We start from the raw sequence: 23956 nt of genomic DNA, 5'->3' as shown, positions 1-23956 counted from the left end.
AGTTGAGATAGTATACTTGGCATGTATTGAACTTATTCAAAACACATATCAAGCTTGATTCAAGACACCTTTAAATCAGTGAATTTTTTTGGGCCTTTTTATGTACACAATTGTACCTTGTTCTTTGGTTAAAATTGTTTTAGAAGTTTTGATGAAATAACAAATGTTAAAATGTTTGAAACACACTTCCACAAATACAAGTACAATTCAATGGCAGCTGTTTCTTTTTTCCTTTTTTCAAATTATTATTTACCTGTCTGTAAGCTTTGCAGGCCTTAAGTAGATCATCAAAAGAAATCTGCTGTCTTTCCTCCTACAAAACACATACCCACAAGTGCAATAAGTCTCTCTAAATTCTAAACACATTCCACTTCTAACAACAAAAAATTTGGCACTTGTAAAAATTTTAAACTTAAAAGCAAGCCCAACAGAATAATCAAACAATATGAAATGGCAGTCTTATGTGATAGCCATTCATCACTGTCTTGCCCTTCCTTCTTCTGGGACAGTCAAATTCACTTCTCCCTAGTCACTCACCTCAGACAGAAGCTCTATCTCATCAGTCACCTCAGACAAAAGCTCGATCTCATCACTCACCTCAGACAAAAGCTTGATCTCATCACTCACCTCAGACAGAAGCTCACTCTCATCACTCACCTCACACAAAAGCTCGATCTCATCACTCACCTCAGACAGAAGCTCTATCTCCTCAGTCACCTCATCACTCACCTCAGACAGAAGCTCTATCTCATCATTCACCTCAGACAGAAGCTCTATCTCATCACTCACCTCAGACAGAAGCTTGATCTCATCTCTCACCTCAGACAGAAGCTCTATCTCATCACTCACCTCAGACAAAAGCTCTTATCTATTCACTCACCTCAGACAGAAGCTCTATCTCATCACTCACCTCAGACAAAAGCTTGATCTCATCACTCACCTCAGACAGAAGCTCTATCTCATCACTCACCTCAGACAGAAGCTCTATCTCATCACTCACCTCAGACAGAAGCTTGATCTCATCTCTCACCTCAGTCAGAAGCTCTATCTCATCACTCACCTCAGACAGAAGCTCTATCTCATCACTCACCTCAGACAAAAGCTTGATCTCATCACTCACCTCAGACAGAAGCTCACTCTCATCACTCACCTCAGACAAAAGCTCTTATCTCATCACTCACCTCAGACAGAAGCTCTATCTCATCACTCACCTCAGACAGAAGCTCTATCTCATCACTCACCTCAGACAGAAGCTTGATCTCATCTCTCACCTCAGACAGAAGCTCTATCTCATCACTCACCTCAGACAAAAGCTCTTATCTCATCACTCACCTCAGACAGAAGCTCCATCTCATCACTCACCTCAGATAGAAGCTCTATCTCATCACTCACCTCAGACAAAAGCTCTATCTCATCACTTACCTCAGACAGAAGCTCGATCTCATCACTCACCTCAGACAGAAGCTCTATCTCATCACTCACCTCAGACAAAAGCTCCATATCATCACTCACCTCAGACAGAAGCTCGATCTCATCACTCACCTCAGACAAAAGCTCGATCTCATCACTCACCTCAGACAGAAGCTCGATCTCATCACTCACCTCATACAAAAGCTCAATCTCATCACTCACCTCAGACAGAAGCTCTATCTCATCACTCACCTCAGACAAAAGCTCTATCTCATCACTTACCTCAGACAGAAGCTCGATCTCATCACTCACCTCAGACAGAAGCTCTATCTCATCACTCACCTCAGACAAAAGCTCCATATCATCACTCACCTCAGACAGAAGCTCGATCTCATCACTCACCTCAGACAAAAGCTCGATCTCATCACTCACCTCAGACAGAAGCTCGATCTCATCACTCACCTCAGACAAAAGCTCGATCTCATCACTCACCTCAGACAGAAGCTCGATCTCATCACTCACCTCAGACAAAAGCTCTTATCTCATCACTCACCTCAGACAGAAGCTCCATCTCATCACTCACCTCAGATAGAAGCTCTATCTCATCACTCACCTCAGACAAAAGCTCTATCTCATCACTTACCTCAGACAGAAGCTCGATCTCATCACTCACCTCAGACAGAAGCTCTATCTCATCACTCACCTCAGACAAAAGCTCCATATCATCACTCACCTCAGACAGAAGCTCGATCTCATCACTCACCTCAGACAAAAGCTCGATCTCATCACTCACCTCAGACAGAAGCTCGATCTCATCACTCACCTCATACAAAAGCTCAATCTCATCACTCACCTCAGACAGAAGCTCTATCTCATCACTCACCTCAGACAAAAGCTCTATCTCATCACTTACCTCAGACAGAAGCTCGATCTCATCACTCACCTCAGACAGAAGCTCTATCTCATCACTCACCTCAGACAAAAGCTCCATATCATCACTCACCTCAGACAGAAGCTCGATCTCATCACTCACCTCAGACAAAAGCTCGATCTCATCACTCACCTCAGACAGAAGCTCGATCTCATCACTCACCTCAGACAAAAGCTCGATCTCATCACTCACCTCAGACAGAAGCTCGATCTCATCACTCACCTCATACAAAAGCTCAATCTCATCACTCACCTCAGGCAGAAGCTCGATCTCATCACTCACCTCAGACAAAAGCTCTCTCTCATCACTTACCTCAGACAGAAGCTCTATCTCATCCACTCCTCCATGTTCAACGAAATTCATCAACTCCACTTCATACATCACTGTCAAATTAGCAATACATGTAAGTTAATTCTTAACGCTGTACTGTACACAGGGTAAAATTCCCCACGTAATATTTCCACCTATTTACTCTTATTCTTAAACCGAACGAATATAAATTCATTCATAACCTAAAAAGTAGTAAGAAACAACAATGGGTGACTTTAACTCTAGGTGAAATCATTTTACAATGTGCATGGACAAAAATAACACCGGGAGAAAATATCTTTGTAATATTATTACACCTGTACATCAATAGAAATACTACATTCTATTACATTTTTATATCAATAGAAATACTACATTCTATTACATTTTTATATCAATAGAAATACTACATTCTATTACATTTTTGAAATAAAAAAAAAAATGACAAAATTTTCTATGTGCAGAATAGAATCATTGCATTAGTTTACATTAATTTAAAAAAAATCCTGCAGCCTTCATCACCAAACTGGAGTAATACCTGTAGGCCTAAGACACATAAGATAATGGTGACAAGTACAAATACAGTTATACATATGGTTATTTTGCTACAGACAATGAGATGACAAATTTTCTGATAAAAATTTGTCTGTAAAGTTTGTCAGTAAAATTTGTCTGTAAAATCTTGATTCCTTTTAGTGATGAACAGACCTTTTGCTGTGAATACCACACAATTCTACGATGTATCATAGATAGATAAGAGATAACCATTTCAACACACCAGTAGCGTCCTTAGGAATCCTTGGAGGTGTTCCCATTTCTCCAAAGGCATACTGGGGTCTGATGATAATGCGGGCCAACTCTCCTACCCTCATAGTGGACACTGCCAAGTTGAGTCCAACAATCAACCCTCCTGTCAAAATATCGATTCTAATATTTAAGTAGTGTACAACAAATTTATTCACAATATAGACACACCTGTCTTATAGCGATTCTAATATTCCAGTACAAGTTCACAATATAGACAAACATGTCTTATGAGGCCACTTGTGGACAATAGCTAAATTTGCCCTTGTGACAGGTGGCCTTTAATTCCAGGTTCTTATTTTGGGGAACTTCAGTTAAGGCTTCTACGCAAATGTATTATGATATCTTGTATTACAAATGTATGAGGAGTTACATGTATATAACTTTTTTCATTGCATTAAAAACCAATAAATCTTTTCAGAATTCAATCTGGTGTTCGAAAATAAATCATGTGACTTTAATTTTATTGTTTATTGATAAATACATCTACATGTAGTTTGCTAAAGTACTGTCATGTAAATATAAATATCATGCTTTCTGCTCACACAGACTGATGACATCTTCTAACATTGTCAACAGTTCAATACATCTAACCACCCACGAACAATCGAAAACTAGTCCGTGTACACCCTGCAATTACTTTTTGTGTCTGGGTCTATCTCAAATAAACAAACAAATGCTAAAATAAGTATTACGTTTTACGATGTGACCGTTAAGACGAGTGAAGACCCTTAACATCTTCCATACAACTATAGATATTTGATCTGCCGAGTATTTATTTAACACGGGAAATATAATGCAGTTGATTTAAATAGTCACCATGTATTGCGACATCATAATTACCTTCACTGATTTTTTCTTTCAAACAAAGCAATTATCAACAACAACAAAATGTTTGAAGGTATGAGAAGACTTATCTGGTTATTAAAAATGTTAAGCGGTACTTTATAAAATATCTATTTTATCTACGGGTTTTTCCATGGAGTACGGCAGTCAAAGCAACATTTTATCCAGATCAATTTGGGTGATTCCCACCATTTATCAGCTGATGAAGAGTAAATCATGTGACTCGCATGTGTAATCATTGGGGCAGGCTTCCATGCCCTCGCTTGCAATAAATGGGTATCAAAACATTTCATGAAATTATAGCCACTTGCTTTTTAATACAATTGTAAAGTTGTGTAAACAAAAGAGTAACCAGGAAACGGTTTAATTTGTAAAGTATCAAATCAATCGAGCAAAACATTGTGGCCTGTAGAATGTTTACAAGGTCAGTGTTGAACAAATTCACACACATATACTTACCCACGCACAAAGGGTGCTGTTAGTATATCCCCTCTCACAATTAATTGCTAGGGGATAAAAAACATTTGGCAGACCTTAAAGTGGCCTCACAAAATGAGTGGCATTTGAAAATATAAATTATTTTTAGGTCTTAATATCAAGGGCCTGGGATTTTCCAGCTGGGAAAAAAAGGCGCCATTTGCTTGAAATTGGGAAAAACGGTTCATACAAAGAAAAAGAGGGAAAAAACCAAACAAGTGCATTAAGGTATAATCGGACTCCTTGTGACTTTCAATTAAGTTACTGTGGAATCATCGTCTGGGGGGGGGGGGGGGGGGGGTTGGTTGATTGGTTGATGTTCGTGGGTCACTCTTACCCACAAACCCCAAATTTACGTGTCCTCAACCATTTTTTAAAAACCAATTGAAATTACGTACCCATGAACCTGTAAAACTTTGCTTAGCCACGAACATTGGCCCCAACAAATTAAAATTATTCCACAGTAATCAAGCTTACCTCATTTACATAAGCAGATGCCAATGAAATAGGTTCACTTGCAATTTGAGGAAAAAATGGTAATTTGTGGGTCTGCAAAGGAGATTTATGAACAATAAGGCCATCCTGCTTTGATTTGTTTTCATTGTTTGGGAATTTTAAAGCAAAATTTGGGATAAATAACTGCTATAAACCCACCTGTTTGTAACTTTACTTTGTATGGATGATTCCGTAATCTTGTGGAGTCAAATGGCTCATCCCCATACTCAAGGTATCCATTGTAATGAACTGCAAGAATTCAAAAGATAAACGTAAGTGCCTGTATTGTGATAAAAATATTTCATTCTGATCAAAGTTCGATCCTTTTAATAATCTGTTCACATAGTTTGTTACACAAGGACCTAACAACATCCCTTTCGGAGTCACTACCTCTTATGGTCCACCAATGAAATCCCTTCTGAAGAAATCTTAACTGGCTGTTAAAAAATTTCAAGATTTTTCCTCATCATATATAAATCCTGAGACATTGTGAAAGACTAAAAGTTTATGAAGATGTTATGCTTTACAGAAAGCCAAGTCTAGTTAAGACATTATTAGGCAGACCTTGCTTAAACTACACCATTAACGGAGAACTCAATTTTTCTGCCCCTACAAACTACATCGTTAACATAGAACTCAATTTTCCTGCCCCTACAAACTACACCGTTATTAAATAGAGAACTCAATCTTCCTGCCCCAACAAACTACACCATTAACAGAGAACTAAATTTTCTTGCCCCAACAAACTACATCGTTAACAGAGAACTCAATTTTCCTGCCCCAACAATGTTTGAAGTTGCATGTAAATGTGTTGCATTTAATTTGTGTTGTCTGGTACATTTCATTAATGTAATGTCAAAATTCCTTTCATTCGGAATGTATATATGCACAAATAAAAAGTAAACATAGCTTTTAAAGTCTCTCAATTTCCAAAGTTAGCCACTCTGTCATCGGCTTTAGATTGACAGTCTTAACAGAAAAGTTTTTAAGCACTGGTCATTCAGGCCTCTGTATCTGGACAGTTCACTAGATCAAATAGATATTCACTGGCCCAAATAGATATTACACTGTACTATTGATTCTGATTACAGTCATCATTCTATATCAATATATGATAATATCATTTGAGTGTGATAGAAACACGTCTTTATTATTGATTCTAATACGCAAGATCGCGACTACTTTTTCCGTCTTGATTTAAATTTTACTTTCCCCTTTCAAAGTCTCACGAGACCCAGAGTATGCGAGAATTTGGGCATGTTGGTAAATAATACCAGTTTTGCAACTTTTGTCGTGATCGATTCACCTGATTTTAACAATGGTGCACTATCATTGCATTGCAGTATGATAATATCATTTGAACAGAAAGCTCATGATACTGATGAAAAGCACAGGTTTGACGGTCTTGTATGTACACATATTGTGTAACATTTTTATAAACCCAACCCTAATTTCACTGGACTTGGTCTTTGGGCCAGTGTCTAATTTCATAGACGGTATTGATCATATTTGATTTTATATATAGATTTATCTAAAAATAAAAAAAACAAATAATAATTTGCCTTTGCATTAATAAATTGAATAACATTTGATGCATTGTGAAGTAATTTATATACATTCTATGTTGATTCACAAGTGTTAAAATTCTTGATTTTCTCAATAATCATCAACTCACTTCTAACAATGGCTTCTTCAGGTACAACATTTCCACTTCCTTGAGTTAGAATTTTCTTGTAGACCATACCATCTTTATTGGGTGAAATGTCCTCCATCTTTTTGATCATTTTCTCAAAAGGAGATGTTTCATCATCCTCATCGCTGTCACCATCATCATCAGGCAAGAAGCGGTTGTTGTATATGTCCTCAGCTTTGAATTTGATATCCTTCTCCTCAGGTTCTGCAGAATGGGAAAAATAGTGTTGAACAGTACATTTTAATGAAATATTTCACATCCATTTGTACTGAGCCTGAAAACACATGGGCACTCCATCAAGGGCAGGGGGTTGCCCCCTTTAACAACCACCATTTTCTGCTATTTATATATGCAATTAAAGATAAATTTGGTGGACCCCTCCACTTTTTATGGCAGAAGTGAGTGGTAAGAATGCAAGGTCGAAGTTAAAAACTGAATCCATGTATCCCTTCCACCTCTGACCATGTATCCTTCTCACGATATAAGAAATTAAAGTTTGGGGAAAATTTTCTTTGAGGGAAAATATATATGGTACGCTGCCCCCTCCACGAAACAAGGTTGTGGAAAAACTTTATTGAAGTAATGTATAATGAGACGTTAAAGAGTTGTACATCTCTACTTAATGTTTTATTTCACTTTCCTTGTCAAGAATATTTAGTCTAGACAATATTATATAGTTAAAACATCTTCCCTGGCTGCCCCCTTCCCCCTTCCGAAAAACATTGCTATGTGCCTGTTTCCCCTATTCTGGTAATCCGGATTACATCCCTCTGTCACACACCAATAATGCTCTTCGGCATTAAAACCAGTAAGTATATCATATGAACAAAATCACCTGATTGTTAAGTAATCCAGAAGAAAGAATGCCTAAAGAAATCATCAAGTCACCTTACTTACATTAAAATATGTACGGAACGGAAAAACTTCTCTAAATTAACAAATTGATTCTTTGACTCACATCTACATAAACCTATAAAGGGTTATGCCACTTATGGCCACATCATCATAATTAAAGGTCACATTGACCCGGATACATGGTGCAACCCACCCTCTACCTTAGATGCATTAACTGACCAAGATTAATGATTCTAGACCAAATAATTGTTCAGTTATGAGTTGGACAGGTTTTGCCATATCTCGCCACATCATCTAAATCAAAAGTCACAGTGACCCGACTCTGAAGTGCGACCCACCCTCTACCCAAGATGCATCAGCTGACAAAGTTTGATGATTCTAGGTCTCATAGTACTCATAGCTGGATACGACATATATATCATAATACATGTACCTCTCGTCATAGACGGGCATATAAAAACCTATTAAAAGCACATAAAAAATCTGCTGACAATTTTTTTTATATGCTTAAAAATTTACTTTCTTTCACCATGTAAAATGATGTTCACTTTCATTTAATGGACAGATATATTAACTGCAACTGAATTTCTAAATACCTGTTTTTCTAACATTTTAATAGTTTTTCTTCAAATAATGTGTATCATAATGCTCTTAAAACTTCCATATTACATTAGTGCATTTACATGTTTTCATGATATTTCAATAATTTCATACACCACACAAGTGTTTTTACATAAATAATCATGATTATTGATAATAGTATTCATGCTTTTTTGAAAAGTGGGCAATTGTATTTAAATCAAATTGTTTCCATATTTTAAATAGAATATTTCATATCACCATTTTTTGTGTGTTTCCTGGAATATCTAAAATTTTAGCACCTGATTTGATGTTTTGCATCATAATTATCTTGTAGTTATTTGGTCCTGTGAATTTCCATTTCAATTTTGGTACTATGAATATTTTAATTTTAGAGGGCCAAATGTTCTGTAAATATTTGAAACCCTCTGGAATGACTGATACTTGTGGATTATAATGAGTTACACATTCAGACTTTGATGTATGTAAACCTTTAATCATGTGTCATATTCTGACATTTTGACCGGTTGACAGGGGTATGATGCTTACTACACCCAGGCACCTGATCCCACCTCTGGTGTGTCCAGGGGTCTGTGTTTGCCCAACTACATGTATCTATTTTGTATTGTTTATTGGAGTTATGAGATTGATCACCGTTCGTTACCTTCATCTTTCATTGATATGATGCATAATATGCAACCAAAAATATAAACTCAAAAGTCTAGGTTTTCTTTATCAACATTGTTTCCCCTAGATCAGTTTTATTGCTGTTTTACCAACCATCTCTTCAGTATGTTATACTTTATAAGTCAAATTCTGTGAACTTTGGTTGTTGGAAGGGAGGGACTTTAAAACCCTGTCTATTACCATTGAAATCAACACTGGTCTCAAACTCCACTCCATGACTGGCTACACCACTTCTGTCATTGGAGATCTTTAGACCCGAGATATCAATTGGATCCACCAATGGCACTAAGGGGTCTTCAGTCTGAAGAGTAATAAAAGAAACATGAATTTCACAGTTTTTCTAAAGGATTCATTGCTTATTACAAATGTATTATCATATCAATAGTTTGACTCCTTAATCCAGGAGTAAAGAAGAAATGTTTTTTTTAACATTACATTAACAGTCTGAGAATATAACTTTTTACATGGTATAGACAATAGGTCTATGTCTTTTTGATGCGGCATAGACCATTGGCATTTGGCCAAAATTTGACGACAAAAATAACACATATATCAAGAGAAAATAGTTTTTAACAAACTTTGTTTTTTTTTATTCAACTTCATACTCCATTTCCAATTCTACATTTAATCTATTGGTATTGTCGTTTTCTTTTTTCTTTTGCTCATCATAATCATAATCACTGTCCAGAAAATACTTTAACTGCAGAATCACATTCATGCCGTTTGTTTGACCTTCACCTCAAAATTATTTTTGCTAAGTCGAACGTATATTATTTTGTTTTGACATTCTTGCAATACTTGAATATTTGGGAAATAAAGAAAAAATAGGATAACTCTAGTTATATTATTGAGGAAAATTTTGGTTTAAAAATCAATCCCAATAAAATTCATCAATGCTGATAAAAAAAAATAGCATCCACATTTAAAGACATACGAATCGTATGTTAAAATATTTGTCTAGAGCACTAGTCAACATCTTCAAACCGCTTTAATAGACGTTTAAGTCGTATACTCTAAAATTAACGGAGGGAAATCCAGGTTACAAAAATAGATTTCGACGATTGTAAGGGAAAATATTTATTTTAAGTGCATTTATATCACACACGTATCATAATTATTCCTTTGTTTCTTAGAATTTGGCATAGACAATTCGGGATATCTTACTTGCACATGGCATGGCCAGACCTCATTTGGCATAGCCGCGGTCTATCGGTCTACTGTTAAATTCTCAGACTGCATTAATTTGTATAGTTTTAACCACATTCCTCATGGAGGCATAGTCCATGAAATTCAAATTTTTTTTATTCACTTTCACCTACAGATGTTCTATACCAATATTGGTTGAAATCTGTTCAGCTGTTCCAGAGCAGAAGCTGAAACGACCGACACATAACGAACAACAAAACGACATAGGACTGTGCTCAAATTTTAAAACAGATAACAATAGGTCACCCGAGTGACTCAGATGAACTAAAAAATGGACCCTTGAAAGTAGTACATATGCATATATACACAATATATTCATTACCATAATCTATTGTAACGTGCCGGGTGTTTACAGAGTGTCTAGGCTCGTACCCGGTTCACCCGAGTTTTAATGAACAATGATCGATATAGTAAATTTCACCTATCTGGTGTTTATCTAAACACAAGAGGTACAACAAGTTACAATGTATACAAATATTCTTTACACCTGCATGGTGTTTAACCCCTATGCACAACTGGCACTTGCCACTTGTTTATGCCACCTGTTTATGGTCACTTTCCTTTGCCAGTTGCATATGCCACTTGCCTGCAACAACTTGTGCTTGCCACTTGCATACACAATTTATCAGTAAGCCACTTGCCTACTATGCTCTGTCGATTATCAGAATTTATTAAACCACAATGCCAAACATGTCCTGACACTGGAACAATTTGTTATAGTATTTACCTTACATGGGAATACCATCAATTTCCATCAACAACATTTACAAGTGTCTGCTCCCTATATATATGTCTCTGTATGTCCGTATCAACAGGCTGTAAGATCTTCCTGACTATTCACAACATGTATATCTATTTTTGTTTGTCTTTTTTTTTTATAATATCAATTCTTGTTAACTCTATTTAATCAATACACACATCAATTACAATATTTACACTGATTTAATTACAGTCAAAGGGAGATACATCATTTAACAAAGGGGCATAACTCTCAACTGTTTCACCATTACACTTGTAACAGGAAGGGAGAAAATGCAACAGACCAGACTGGGATTCGAACCTGGGGCCCCTGAATCTCTAGTCAGGTGCTCTACTTACAGCTATTTGGCCACCGGTGATCGAACCTGACTGACCACTACATTCCTCCTTAAATGTCTTCACACTTGAAGACATCAACCCAGATTCTTTTTGCCCCTGGCAGGATTTTAATAATTTCACCTGCAAATCCAGGGCTGGTCTACAGCACCAAATGTTACTGGGAGAAAATGCAACAGATCAGACTGGGATTCAAACCCAGGCCCTCTGAATATCTACTCTCTAGTCAGATGCTCTACTATTCTCTTTAGAGAAGTTGAGAGGCATAGCCTTCATTGACTTCTCTTCGCAAGCATTCATGTTTTGATTCTGGAAAACGTGTAAATGCCGGAGTCGGTGACGGTTAATGCTTCGACCGACGTTTCGACTCGGATGTGCCTGAATTTACGCACTAAACAAGTTGTTTTCAAACATTTAACAGCAATGCACAAAACTGTCACAAGGAAATAAAAACTTACTTGCTTTTAATCCATTTTCAACATGTCCCTGTCCCGGGTTTAAATCACAACTCTGATTACGTCAGCCTGCTTTTCTCTTAACTGGTCCCCATTGTGACAGCTCCCAAGACCAGTTAACGTAAACCCGGGACAGGGGACATGTTGAAAATGGATTAAAAGCAAGTAAGTGTTGATTTCCTTGTGACAGTTTTGTGCGTTACTGTTAAATGTTTGAAAACAACTTGCCTATTGCGTAAATCCAGGCACATCTGAGTCGAAACGTCGGTCGAAGCATAAACCATTACCGACTCCGGCATTTACACGTTTTCCAGAATCAAAACATGAATGCTTGCGAAGAGAAGTTGATGAAGGCTATGCCTTTCGACTTCTCTAAAGAGAATAATGCTCTACCAACTGAGCTGACTGGCCACCGGCAATCGAACCCACTGGTCTGACCGTAGCTGCAATAATGTAGCCCTCTCTGATTTTTTTTTTTTTTTTTTAGGGAGAGGGCTACAACTCCTTAGGATCTCCGTAATGGTGCAAATGCGGGAGTGATTCACTCCCGCAACATTTGCGCTCATTCTAAACATTTCCTGACTTTCTTTACGTAAATAAAATGATATTCTATGTTTCTTAGTCAATATATAAATTTACAACCTGTAACTTAAGATTTGTGAGGCTCTATTCTATCGTTTTCAACAATTTCGATAAATTCCAATTTCTCGATTCATATTTGTGCGCCATGTTTGATGTACTGAAGTATAAACTTCCGATTGTCAAGTCATTTGCATATGCCATATAAGGTAGTATTTACATCAATGGACAAGTATGGAGGCGAAAGCTATTTCGTCGGTATTGAAAAGGTTTGAATTGACTAGGGGTCACGTGACGAGCGAAAAGGCAACACGCTTTTAGTGACGCTCCGTCTTTTTGACAATTTTTTCCTGGATTTAATGCCAGTTTTTGGTCGCAAATGTTCATAGTGTATATATATTGTGCAATTTAATAATTTCTGATGACATTTGGATTTCTCCTTATTTTAATTTGGAGTTTTTTGTGCATTTTCTTTGTGCCGATACCTTCGGTGAAAACTGCTCAGGAAATTCTAACATATCCACAATGACAAATCAACAAATGATAAAACCGGTTTATCTGCGTAACAGTGACTTTCAAAGCAACAAAACCTCAAGAATAACAGACTTTGACTTGCTTACGGCAGTTCAGAAGAAAGTAAATGATATAAAATGCATCCAACTTGATCGCGACCTTTGGCGCATATATCTAAATTCTAGAGAAAGCAGACAGGTGTTAGTGGCAGAGGGATTTGAACTTCAACAGAGAACGATCAATGTGTTTGAAAATAATCCGTTTTCCGCGGGTACCGAGAAGCCCGACGAGGATATACTCCGAGTGACAATCCGAGGAGTCCCTTTATCTGTTGATGACAAATGTGTTACTGACATGTTAACCAAACTAGGCGCTAAGCTCACGTCAGAAATCAAGTATGAGAAAATACGAAATCCGTCCACTAGGAAAATGACGGACATACTCAACGGAAACCACTTCGCATACATGCGACCCTTCCCTGATGGCAAATTCCTACCAAAATCAAGTTTTTGTGCTGGATTAAAGTGCTCTATATTTCATCATGGCCAACCAAAACGAGAGAGAAATTTGCGTTGTACCAACTGCTGGGGAGACGACCATATGAGGCATCAATGCGAATACGAATCCTGCTGTAAAGTTTGTCATGAATCTGGACACAAGCCGGGGTCCGAGGATTGTAGACATCATGAAAACCGACAGAAGGATGTGATTACTTTTGGCGGAAAAGATGACCCTCTATCTAATTTTTATGAGTGTGAGATAGATATTTTTGGATTCAATCACCCTACTTCCGAACACGCATTTCAATATGCGAAGGCTATGAGGTCTGGAGACATGCTGCGAGCTACGAGCATTAGAGAAGCTGCCACCCCACTTGAGGCAAAATGGATCGGAAAACAAGTGACCACGACAGACCAGTGGGAAGACACAAAAGATGTGGTGATGCGTGAAATCATTGAAAAAAAAATCAATCAATGCAGTGAACTTAAAGAACAACTATTAAAAATCGGAAAGCAGAGCACCATCGTCGAAGCCGTGTATGATGACTATTGGGGGTCAGGCTTGGACAAAGCAGGCACTCTTCACACCACACAGAGGAAATGGCCAGGGAAAAACACTCTCGGCAAAATATTCATGGACCTAATCAAGAACAGAAAGATCGGCCGTAATCTAAGCACCCAAACACCAAGTGCCCCGGCTTCTCAGCGTGGTAAAAAATCGTAACTGGATGTAAGAGTTATCTCTCTTTGTATCTGACATACTAGAAATGAAAAATTTGTCAATTCGTTCAATTAACTGCAGAGGTTTAAACACTTATGAAAAAAGGGTTAAACTATTTACATGGTTAAATGATATAAACGCTGATATAATCTTTATTCAAGAGACACATTTCATAGAAAAAAATGAACATATTTACAACTCAAGATGGCATGGAAAAAGTATTCATAGTTTTTCAGATTCTCAATATAGCAGAGGAGTATCAATACTGTTTAGAAAACAATTACCTGTTGAAATTTTAAATGTACATAGATCGAATGATGGTAGGAGACTTCTTGTTAATCTAAAATTTGAAGAAAATGTTTTCACTTTTGTTAATATTTATGCACCAAATCAGATAAAAGAAAGAAATGCTTTTTAAAAAAGAATTTCAACATGGTGTAATCAATATACAATTAACAAAGAAAATTTTGTCATAGGAGGGGATTTTAATTGTGAGTTAGACAATGAAAATAGTGCAGATAAGAGTTTATATACACTCAAACAGTTTATTAATAGTTTTGAATTAAGTGATGTATGGAGATCACTGTATAATAAAGAAGGTTTTACATGGTGCAATGGTGACAATATACCAACCTCTAGAATCGACTACATTTTCATATCTTCTAACCTATGTTTTATACCAAATAATGTAACTGTGAGGAGAGTTCCAGGCTCTCACTCAAATGGTATTAGAATGTCTGATCACATGTGTTTAAAACTTACATTAGATATATCAGGTAACATACGTGGGCCAGGGTATTGGAAATTTAATACATCTCTACTTGAAAATAAAGAATTTATAAATTCGATGAACTCATTTTTGGAAAACTTTCAAGATAGTGATGATGACTCACATACACATTGGGAAAAATTAAAAACCTCAATTAAAACATTTTGTATAAACTTTTCTAAACGAATCAGAAAATCATATAATCTAAAAATTAAAGAAGCTGAAAATGAACTAAATGAAATTGAAATATTACACTCTAGTGAAATTGATATGAACAGAAAACGTTTCTTAGAGGAATCTTTATCAAACCTCATAAATGAGAAATCAAAGGGAGCGCAAATAAGATCAAGGGCAAATTGGGTAGAAAAGGGTGAAAAAAATACTTCATACTTTTTAAGATTGGAGAATCAAAGGCAAACATGCAATACTATTAAACAGCTAAGAAATGAAGATGATACTTTAACTACTGATAACGATGAAATATTACGCAAAATGAGTGTTTTTTATGAAAATCTTTATAAATCTTACGATATTGAAGAAAATAAGATAGAAGAATATTTTTCCAAAGTAAGTGTTGAAAATATCCTGAATGAAAATGATAGACAAATACTTGAACTATTCCCAACATTACAAGAGTTTTCAGATGCACTTTCTGCAATGAAAAATAATAAAAGCCCTGGTCTTGATGGACTACCAAGTGAGTTTTATAAAATGTTTTGGCCTAAACTTAAAAAACATTTCTTTTCTACCATTCAAAAATCCTTTGATGATAATAAATTACCACTTTCTCAGAGATTGTCAGTTTTATCCATTATATACAAAAAAGGAGATAAAAATTTGCTAGAAAATTACAGACCAATTAGTTTGACTAACACTGACTACAAAATCATCGCATTTACTTTTGCAAGACGATTACAAAAAGTAATTAATAATTTAATATCAAATGACCAGTCTGCATATATTAAAGGTAGATTTATAGGATTAAACGCAAGAATAATAGCTGATATCTTTGAATATTGTGAAAATTGTAATGAGGACGGAATATTATTATTTCTTGATTTTCAAAAAGCTTTTGATTCAGTGGAATGGAATTTTATGTTTAAAGCACTTAAATCCTTTAATTTCGGTATTAATTTCTTAAAGTGGCTGAACATTTTATATACAGAGCCTTTATTCAGAATGAAAAATAATGGGTGGATATCAAAAACCTGTAAAATGTCCCGGGGCATCCGTCAGGGGTGTCCCATTTCTGCTATAATATTTTTGTTTGTTACTGAAATTCTTGCAATTCAGATTAGAAAAAGCAATAGCATCAAAGGTATTAACATGGTTAATAATGACAAAGATAATGAAATTAGAATTGTCCAACATGCAGATGACTGTACACTCCCTTTAAAAGATGAAGTCTCAATGAATAATGCTCTAGATATCATAAATAAATTTAGTTCCGTTTCGGGAATGATTCTTAACACATCCAAATCGGAAAGTATCTTAATGGGAAACCTAAAACATAATTATACGGATAATATTTGTGGAATAAATATAAATTCCTCTTGTGTAAAAACTTTAGGAATCTACATCGGTCATGATAAAACACTTTGTTATAAAAATAATATTTTGAATTGTATAAAAGACATGGAAAAACTTTTTGAGGCTTGGAAAACAAGAAACCTCACTCTTTTTGGAAAAACTTGCGTGATCAACACGTTAGCTCTATCTAAGATTTTATATAGAATCTCTGTTCTCTCTTTACCATGCAATGAAGAAATAAAAACAATAAATAGACTTATATTTAAGTTCCTATGGAATAAAACAGATCGTATAAAACGAAATACTTTAATACGTAGCATTAATGAAGGAGGTATTGGTGTGATAGACGTTGAGTCAAAATTAATGTCAATAAAAGCATCTTGGGTTGAAAAATTACTAAATTCAAAGGGAAAATTAAAGTCATATGTAGAATCCTTATGTCTGAAAAATAATATTTACTTTAAATATATTCTAATTACCAATGAAACAGATTTGAAAAATTATGGCTTAATCAAAAACTTTCCAATTTTCTATCAACAAAGGACTAAAGCCAAAATTGCATGATTTGGCCCTGTCAATCTTTGAAAACAAAACTTTATATTTATAGAAGAAATCTTAGGCCAGACTTTAATTAGAAATTATACTATTAATTTCCATATCGAGTTATGTGCAGGAAACAGCACGAGCGTAATTATATGCATTGAAACCGGATGCGGTATGTCAAAAATACCTATTTTTTATAGAAATTCTAAACTTTATTTAATAAATTTTTATGGGCGCCACTCTTGAACCACGATGATATTTTATATACGGTTATATCGTTATCTGAGAAATATTGTGTATTAGTTTCGTGTTGGTTTACGTGCGGCGCCATATTTTATTTGATGATTTTGAATTCTTGAAACTTGCCTAGAATTTTCCGGATTACCGTTTTAAGTGGTTAAATTGGGCAAGAAATTTGATAGTTTAAATGTGTTTTGTCATGTTTCGAATCAAACAGTAATGAATTCAATGTTAATGTTGATTATCACATTATTTATCGAATCTCACTCGGGTTACGGTGATCGAAGATAGGGAATTTCCAATGCGATAAAAATAGATCCATATAGATATACTGGTTTCAAAGCTGTGAAATTATGAGACTTTGCTATGGTATTTTTTCTAATATTAGATGGATTAAGCAATTTCATGTACTTCACTTAAGGTTTCCTAAGTAAACATACGCACTAGGCCTAGTGAACACTTTCCAAAATCTTTGTTCCTCAGTTCCTGCATAAGGAATGACGTCGCCTGTCAAGCTGACGAAATTAGTCAGCTCTTTATAACAATGGAGTTTAGGCTCACGGGGGTTTGCTCCAATCGGAACACGCTCGGCCTGTCGGTTACGGAATGGCCGAGTTGTTACGATTGGGGCTTGCTCTCATTAAAACAATACATGTATTGTAAACAATGCTTTATTTTAGCTAAAATATAATTATTTGATTAAAATATTGTTTTAAATGGTAGGAATTTAAACCTTGTAGTTTACTGTAACCATGGGAAAATCTGACGGGAGACAACTCTTTCAAGTTTCTTAATGGGGTGCCCTATGAGGAATTTTTAAGCAAATCTATAGGCTAATACCATCACAACTAGTTTTTCAAGGATAAATTCCTAGTAGGGAATGGTGTTATTAGAAATGAAAAGCAATTAAATCATTGAATTACAAATACATATTTCAAAACTAAAATGATATGCGGTAAAAATGAATAAATTAATTTAAACTGAATAAACATATAGATAAATCATAAATGTGGATAATTAAAAATACAAGGGTATAAGTACATACACAAGAACAATAGCTATCTAGTAGATAAAAAGAAATAAACACACAGTAGACAAATGAATAGTATAAATACTGTAGATAAAATAAATACAAAGGGGGGGGGGGGGTCTCGGGGCCCGGTTGGACCTCTTGCTTTCGTCAGAAAATTGTGCTTTAAAAAGTACGAATAACACATTTTGAAGGTGACCCCACCCTTGAAAATCAAAACTAATGGTAGACCCCCCCCCCCTCCTTTTAAAAAAAAATCCTGGATCTGTCCCTGACATATCAAATAAATATAAACACACAAGAAGATAAATAATTTGACTAAATAAAAACATACGGATAATAATAGAAGAAGAAGAAAAAAACAGGAGTAAATAGATGAATGAGCGAATTGTTAATAAACATGAATATATTATAAAGTATATTAAACATGAATACATGAATGCATCCCCGATAAATAATAAAGATGTGTTAGTAGCATATTTAAATGGAAAATAAACAACAGAAATAATTCAAAGGCATGGGGATATGAACTTTAAAATGAGTACAGTAATGAAAGCCGATAATTTCTTTTATTATCATTATTATTACGATTATCATTTTTATTGTATTTTCATATAAATGACATCGGGCGTAAAAGTTATTGATAGTATTGTTGGTACTAATCTAATTTTATAATACACAACATATTTTCTAAACTTCATCCAACCCTGTTTCATAATGCTACTGGCTCTTTGTGTCTAGCATCTTTTTTCAATGACAGATGGGTGACATCTGTATTTATATACCGAAAGGTAGAAGTATATAGGAAAAATAATTGGTTTATATAATTCTCAATTTGACATCAGATAAAGTGTTAATCGGGGATATATGCATTTGCTCGATCAAGATATGGGGCTCACGGCGGTTGTGACCGGTCGACAGGGGGTGCTTACTCCTCCTGGGCACCTGATCCCACCTCTGGTACATTCAGGGTCCGTGTTTGCATAACTCTATTTAGTATTGCTTATAGGAGTTATGAGATTGATCACTGTTCGTTATATTCGCCTTTCATGCATATGTTAATGTTTTTAGCAGAATCGTTATGTACCGAGATTCAATCTCTTCATGAAAAATAAATTGATATCAACATCAGTCTTGAAGTTCACAAAAACTTTTCCGAGACACTATCTATACTGTATCAATGTAGCCTAATGTCATCATGAATTTTGTTCTAGCCAGTAATTGAAGGCATAATCACCAGGGTGAATTTCAAACAGAGAGATATTGTAACGATTGAATGACAAACACAAATCGGACTCAAATGCAGAAAAACTCACATCATAGATTTTAAAAACCTAAGCAATTTATTTACCAAGAAAGTGCCTAAAAATTTTCTACAATTCAGGAGTTTCAGCGAGTTGGGCTAGAGTTTTAATGAACACGGCTACACTCTTCTTTTATTAATTCATTATGCACACCTTTCGTCAGTATTGATGTTTTCTCTTAATTGACCGATATACATATTCTAGCACTTGTGAGTTTATCATCTTTTGAAGCTCACTTGATACTTTTCAAATATTTTTATTAGAGATGTCATCGAGTATTCGACAATCACTCGGTCATACCGATCATGGACTATTTTTCACAGTCGAGTACTTGTTAGAATAGCTTTTTTAAATAATGTTCATAAATCCTTACAGCTATATCTCCCGAAAAGGGGGAGAATGTTCGCGACTGTGAATTAAAACTTTACCTCTCCGAAAACTCGTACCCTGATGGCATTAATCCAATTATTTGATGGCATTCCTAGCTGGTGAGTTTTTGTTCGTGCCTTCAGAGAAAATTTTTTTCATCGACTGGACAATTGGGAGACAAAACTTAGAAATAGGCTTTCGTCCAATATTTGTCGACCAAATTATTTTTGGTTTTGAACAAGAATATATTGTACATGCATTGGAAAAAAACCCTTATACATATGTTTACATGATTCTTTTTATGCCTGAGTACACGTACATTTTAATTGTTGCTTGTACAGCATTTCCGTATCAAATAAAAATTATCGTGGTGGATTAATTACGGTTATCGACAGCCTTTCGTCCCCTGCCGTGTACTTGGCTATCAAGGTGCACCGAGGTATGACTCATGCATGAATTAGGTACACTTGTACCATATCAGTCTGTTTTTTGACTGTGTGCTTGACTATCGCTCGACTAAAGCGTCCGAGTAAAATTGACATCCCTAAGTTTTATGTTCTGATGAATGTTTACATGTAACTATACTTGTCCAATTGAAACTTAAACTGGCATGTATATAAACAGTGTGATTCGATAAAATAACAGGTTTGTGATAATATTTTTTTTAAACATGATATTCATTAGTTATCTAATTTTATGTTACTCATATTTTTGTTCTTGAATTGCATTAATTTTTTTTTCTTAGGAAAGCATTGCCCCTCCCCCGTAAATCCGCTAATGATTACAACACCCTTGTGGAATCTTTGTGAGAATGTCAACATATCAACTGAATATGAACGATACAACACTGGCATCCTCATTGCATTTCACAAGCTTACATGCAAAACACAATGCTTTTTCCATACAATGTCATATTTATTATCAAAATGAATACTCATTGTATCTGAAAATCCACGAGGAAATTTAATGAAGAACTTAATAATATTAAATGATACAGTTTTTTCTCCTTTACTCCATTCGAGTAAATATTGACTTCGTTAATTAACTACCTTAGCAAAATAACGACGTCAAAATGACGTTACAATGTAAATGCATTCATTTCATTGCTATATTTAGAAGCCCGTAGAAAGAAAATGCGTAGAGGAAATCGGATAAAATTAATTGATTTAGAAAGCAAATTTTGTAGCCTTTTGACCCCCAAAAGATTTTAAATTTTGGAAACAGGGCCATTTTTCATGATTTCTGGCTTTAGTCCTTTTTATATGTTACAATAAATGTAAACAGAGACAAATGCATTTATCAGCTACAGAATTCTTACAACAACCAATATGGAATAATAAATTATTCACATATAAAGGTAAGACACTATATTTCCCTGATTGGATTAAAAGTAATCTGCTCTATGTCAAAGATATATGTGACTCAAGTGGTCTAAAACCTGCTAAATGGTTTCTTGATAATTTAAAATACAAAAGTAATTGGATTTGCCAATATAAGATTTTATATTCAGTCTTTAGAGAATTTATAAACAAATATGATCTTTCAATTGTTCCATTTATCACAAACTCTTCAATAATCCCTCGCTTTCAGTACGGTAACAAACTATTAAATTTAAGCAAAGGTATTTCAAAAAATTTTTACAAAATTTTATGCAATAAAAAATCACGTACACCTATTTATCAGTCATTCTATGAAAGAGAATTTCATATTCAGTGTAAATCATCATGGGTAAAAATATATAGACATAAAATTGCAAATATTTTTGATAAAAAGGTTGCAGAGTTCAACTATAAACTTCTGAACAACTTGCTCAGCAATAATTTATTCTTAAGTAAATGCTGCCAAGATATAAGCAGTAAATGCAACTCATGTCCAAATGAAACAGAAAATTGTAAACATTTAATATTTGATTGTTCAAATGTCAAAGATATTTGGAATTTGATAAGTTCCTCATTAAAATTTGAAATTAGCTGGAAACATATTGTTATTGGCTTCTATCAGGAAACAAATGACAAAATATCAGTTCTTAATATTTTAATTTCTTTCATTGCTTATCGTATATACAAATTCAAAATGTTATGTAGACTCAAGAGCAAAAATGAAACACAAGAAAGAGTTAAACAACATATAAAATATGAATTGCTAACATATCATAAAGTACTTAAGAAATGTAACACTCATAACTCGAATTATATAGACATTATATTAGGAATTTCGGATAAACTTTAATAAAATTAAATCAATGTGTGAGACATTAACAGTATTGTAACATACTTTTAATTAATATACATATATTTCTTACTATTCATATGTCTGTATTTATTTGTAATCGATATGTTCACGTACAACATGTATTTAATTATGTAAATGTAGTTTTACGTATGATATAAATCCACCTCTACTGGGAGAAAATGGTCTCCCGGCTAGGCTGCCCTAGGGTCATCTCTGGACTCTAGTTTGTGTGTGTGTGGACCCTGAGGCAGCATGAGTGGTATTATGTTTTAAGAAAATCCCTAGCTTTATTATATTTAACATTATGGCATTGTTGTAATTTACTAACTCATTGTTACATTGATCATCATACAATATGAATATTGTATAACCTATATATTTAAATGTCAACTATGACAATATTACTCTGACATGCAATGAAATTTATGTATTCAATGAATGTACATCTAAATTAGTTAATATGTACCCTGCGTGGTACTTTAGTAAAAACTTTGTTATATATTGAGGGAGCTTAGTCAGGGCCCCATCCCTGGCAGCTGCCCTATTATATTAGTTAGTTATTTTAAAATTGTTATAGAGTAGGCTCTGGGAAATAAATGAATAATATATTAAAAAAAAAAAAAAAAAAAAAAGAAAAGGTTTGAATTTAATATCAAGTTAAAAACCGAACAACAGAGTGTAAATTCTTTCTGCAACAATATGATTTTCCTTTCTTTGTCGAAGTGGCTCGAGTAACTACATTTTCACGCTGATTGTCAATGTTTAGGTTTTTCATTAGATCCACCTACGAGATCTCGCGATAACAAGCATGGCGGAGCAGATGAAGAATTTTGCATGCTGTACATTGTATTTAATGAAAAACACCTTTATTAGACATGCCCAAGCACAAAGTTGGTACTCCTATTGGTGTAAACAACATTTGGGACTAATACACAGAGTTTATTATCGGTTATTCATAAAATTATTTTGCACCATTACGGAGATCCTATGGAATTGTAGCCCTATCCCGAAAACGTCAGAATAAAAAAAAATTGGATAGGGCTACATTATTGCAGCTAGTCTGACCGCTGTACATTCCTCCTCCTTAAATGTCTTCGCACTCTGAAGACACAACCCAGAATTTTATTGCCACTGGCAGAACTTCAAAAAAGATCTTTTTTCAATTTTTCAAAAAGTAATGGATATCAGGATTTTGATTTTCACTAGATGAATGAAATAAATTTAAGTTTAAAACTTGATTGAAGTTTTTAATTATTATTTTGCTTATTTTAAATGTAAGGATTCAGAAACAAAATTTACTCGGAGGAGGGACTAGGACGGTTCCCATACCCGTGGTCCACTATGCCTTCTTGGGCCATTGGCCTACAAACCACTTTACAGATACATCCCGGCCCTGGTTTACTCAGAGTCACTCAGTCAAACAACTGTTGACTCCTGAGCTGCAAGCTTTCACTTGTACTATCAGTCTTGATGCATTATACATACAGTCTAAAGTCAAATAATTTCCTTTCTATATGTTTTAAAATACTTACCTCAAAGTCTTCCATTGAGAATGCTTTCAATTCAAATGTATACACTGGAAACTTCGTCGACACACTGCACGCTGTTCTGCAAATTCTGGTCGGCACGTCAACTCAACCAAAAAGACCCCAAAGGGCCTAAAAAGAAATAGGCTAAATACTATCATATCAATATAGTCTTTGGTATTTTTGGGGTCATATTAATAAAAATAGTCAGTATAGCCCATCTGAAGAACTTTATGAACGACGTTAATTAAGATATAT

The 23956-nt window shown here is 34.9% G+C and overlaps 1 protein-coding gene across 2 annotated transcripts in view; it reads right to left on the bottom strand.

Moving 5' to 3' along the window:
* LOC125663671 (inactive peptidyl-prolyl cis-trans isomerase FKBP6-like) overlaps nt 1-23816 on the bottom strand; it is a 41638-nt gene extending 17822 nt beyond the window's left edge. Inside the window, exons 1-7 of one of the 2 annotated variants that reach the window (XM_048895981.2) lie at nt 23705-23816; nt 9267-9387; nt 6948-7169; nt 5432-5521; nt 3429-3560; nt 2654-2724; nt 254-313 (exon numbers count right to left, since the gene is read on the bottom strand). In XM_048895981.2, the coding sequence (XP_048751938.2) occupies nt 254-313; nt 2654-2724; nt 3429-3560; nt 5432-5521; nt 6948-7169; nt 9267-9387; nt 23705-23719 (711 nt within the window). In that variant the 5' untranslated portion in view covers nt 23720-23816. Of the gene's footprint in view, nt 1-253; nt 314-2653; nt 2725-3428; nt 3561-5431; nt 5522-6947; nt 7170-9266; nt 9388-11845; nt 12255-23704 lie in introns of those variants that run through there. The other variant, XM_048895983.2, reaches the window with a different exon arrangement.
* Nucleotides 23817-23956: the final 140 nt, after the last annotated feature.

The sequence above is a fragment of the Ostrea edulis genome, chromosome 1 (assembly GCF_947568905.1).
Source record: "Ostrea edulis chromosome 1, xbOstEdul1.1, whole genome shotgun sequence".
Taxonomy (NCBI): domain Eukaryota; kingdom Metazoa; phylum Mollusca; class Bivalvia; order Ostreida; family Ostreidae; genus Ostrea; species Ostrea edulis.
This window is presented reverse-complemented; position numbering and strand designations above follow the sequence as displayed.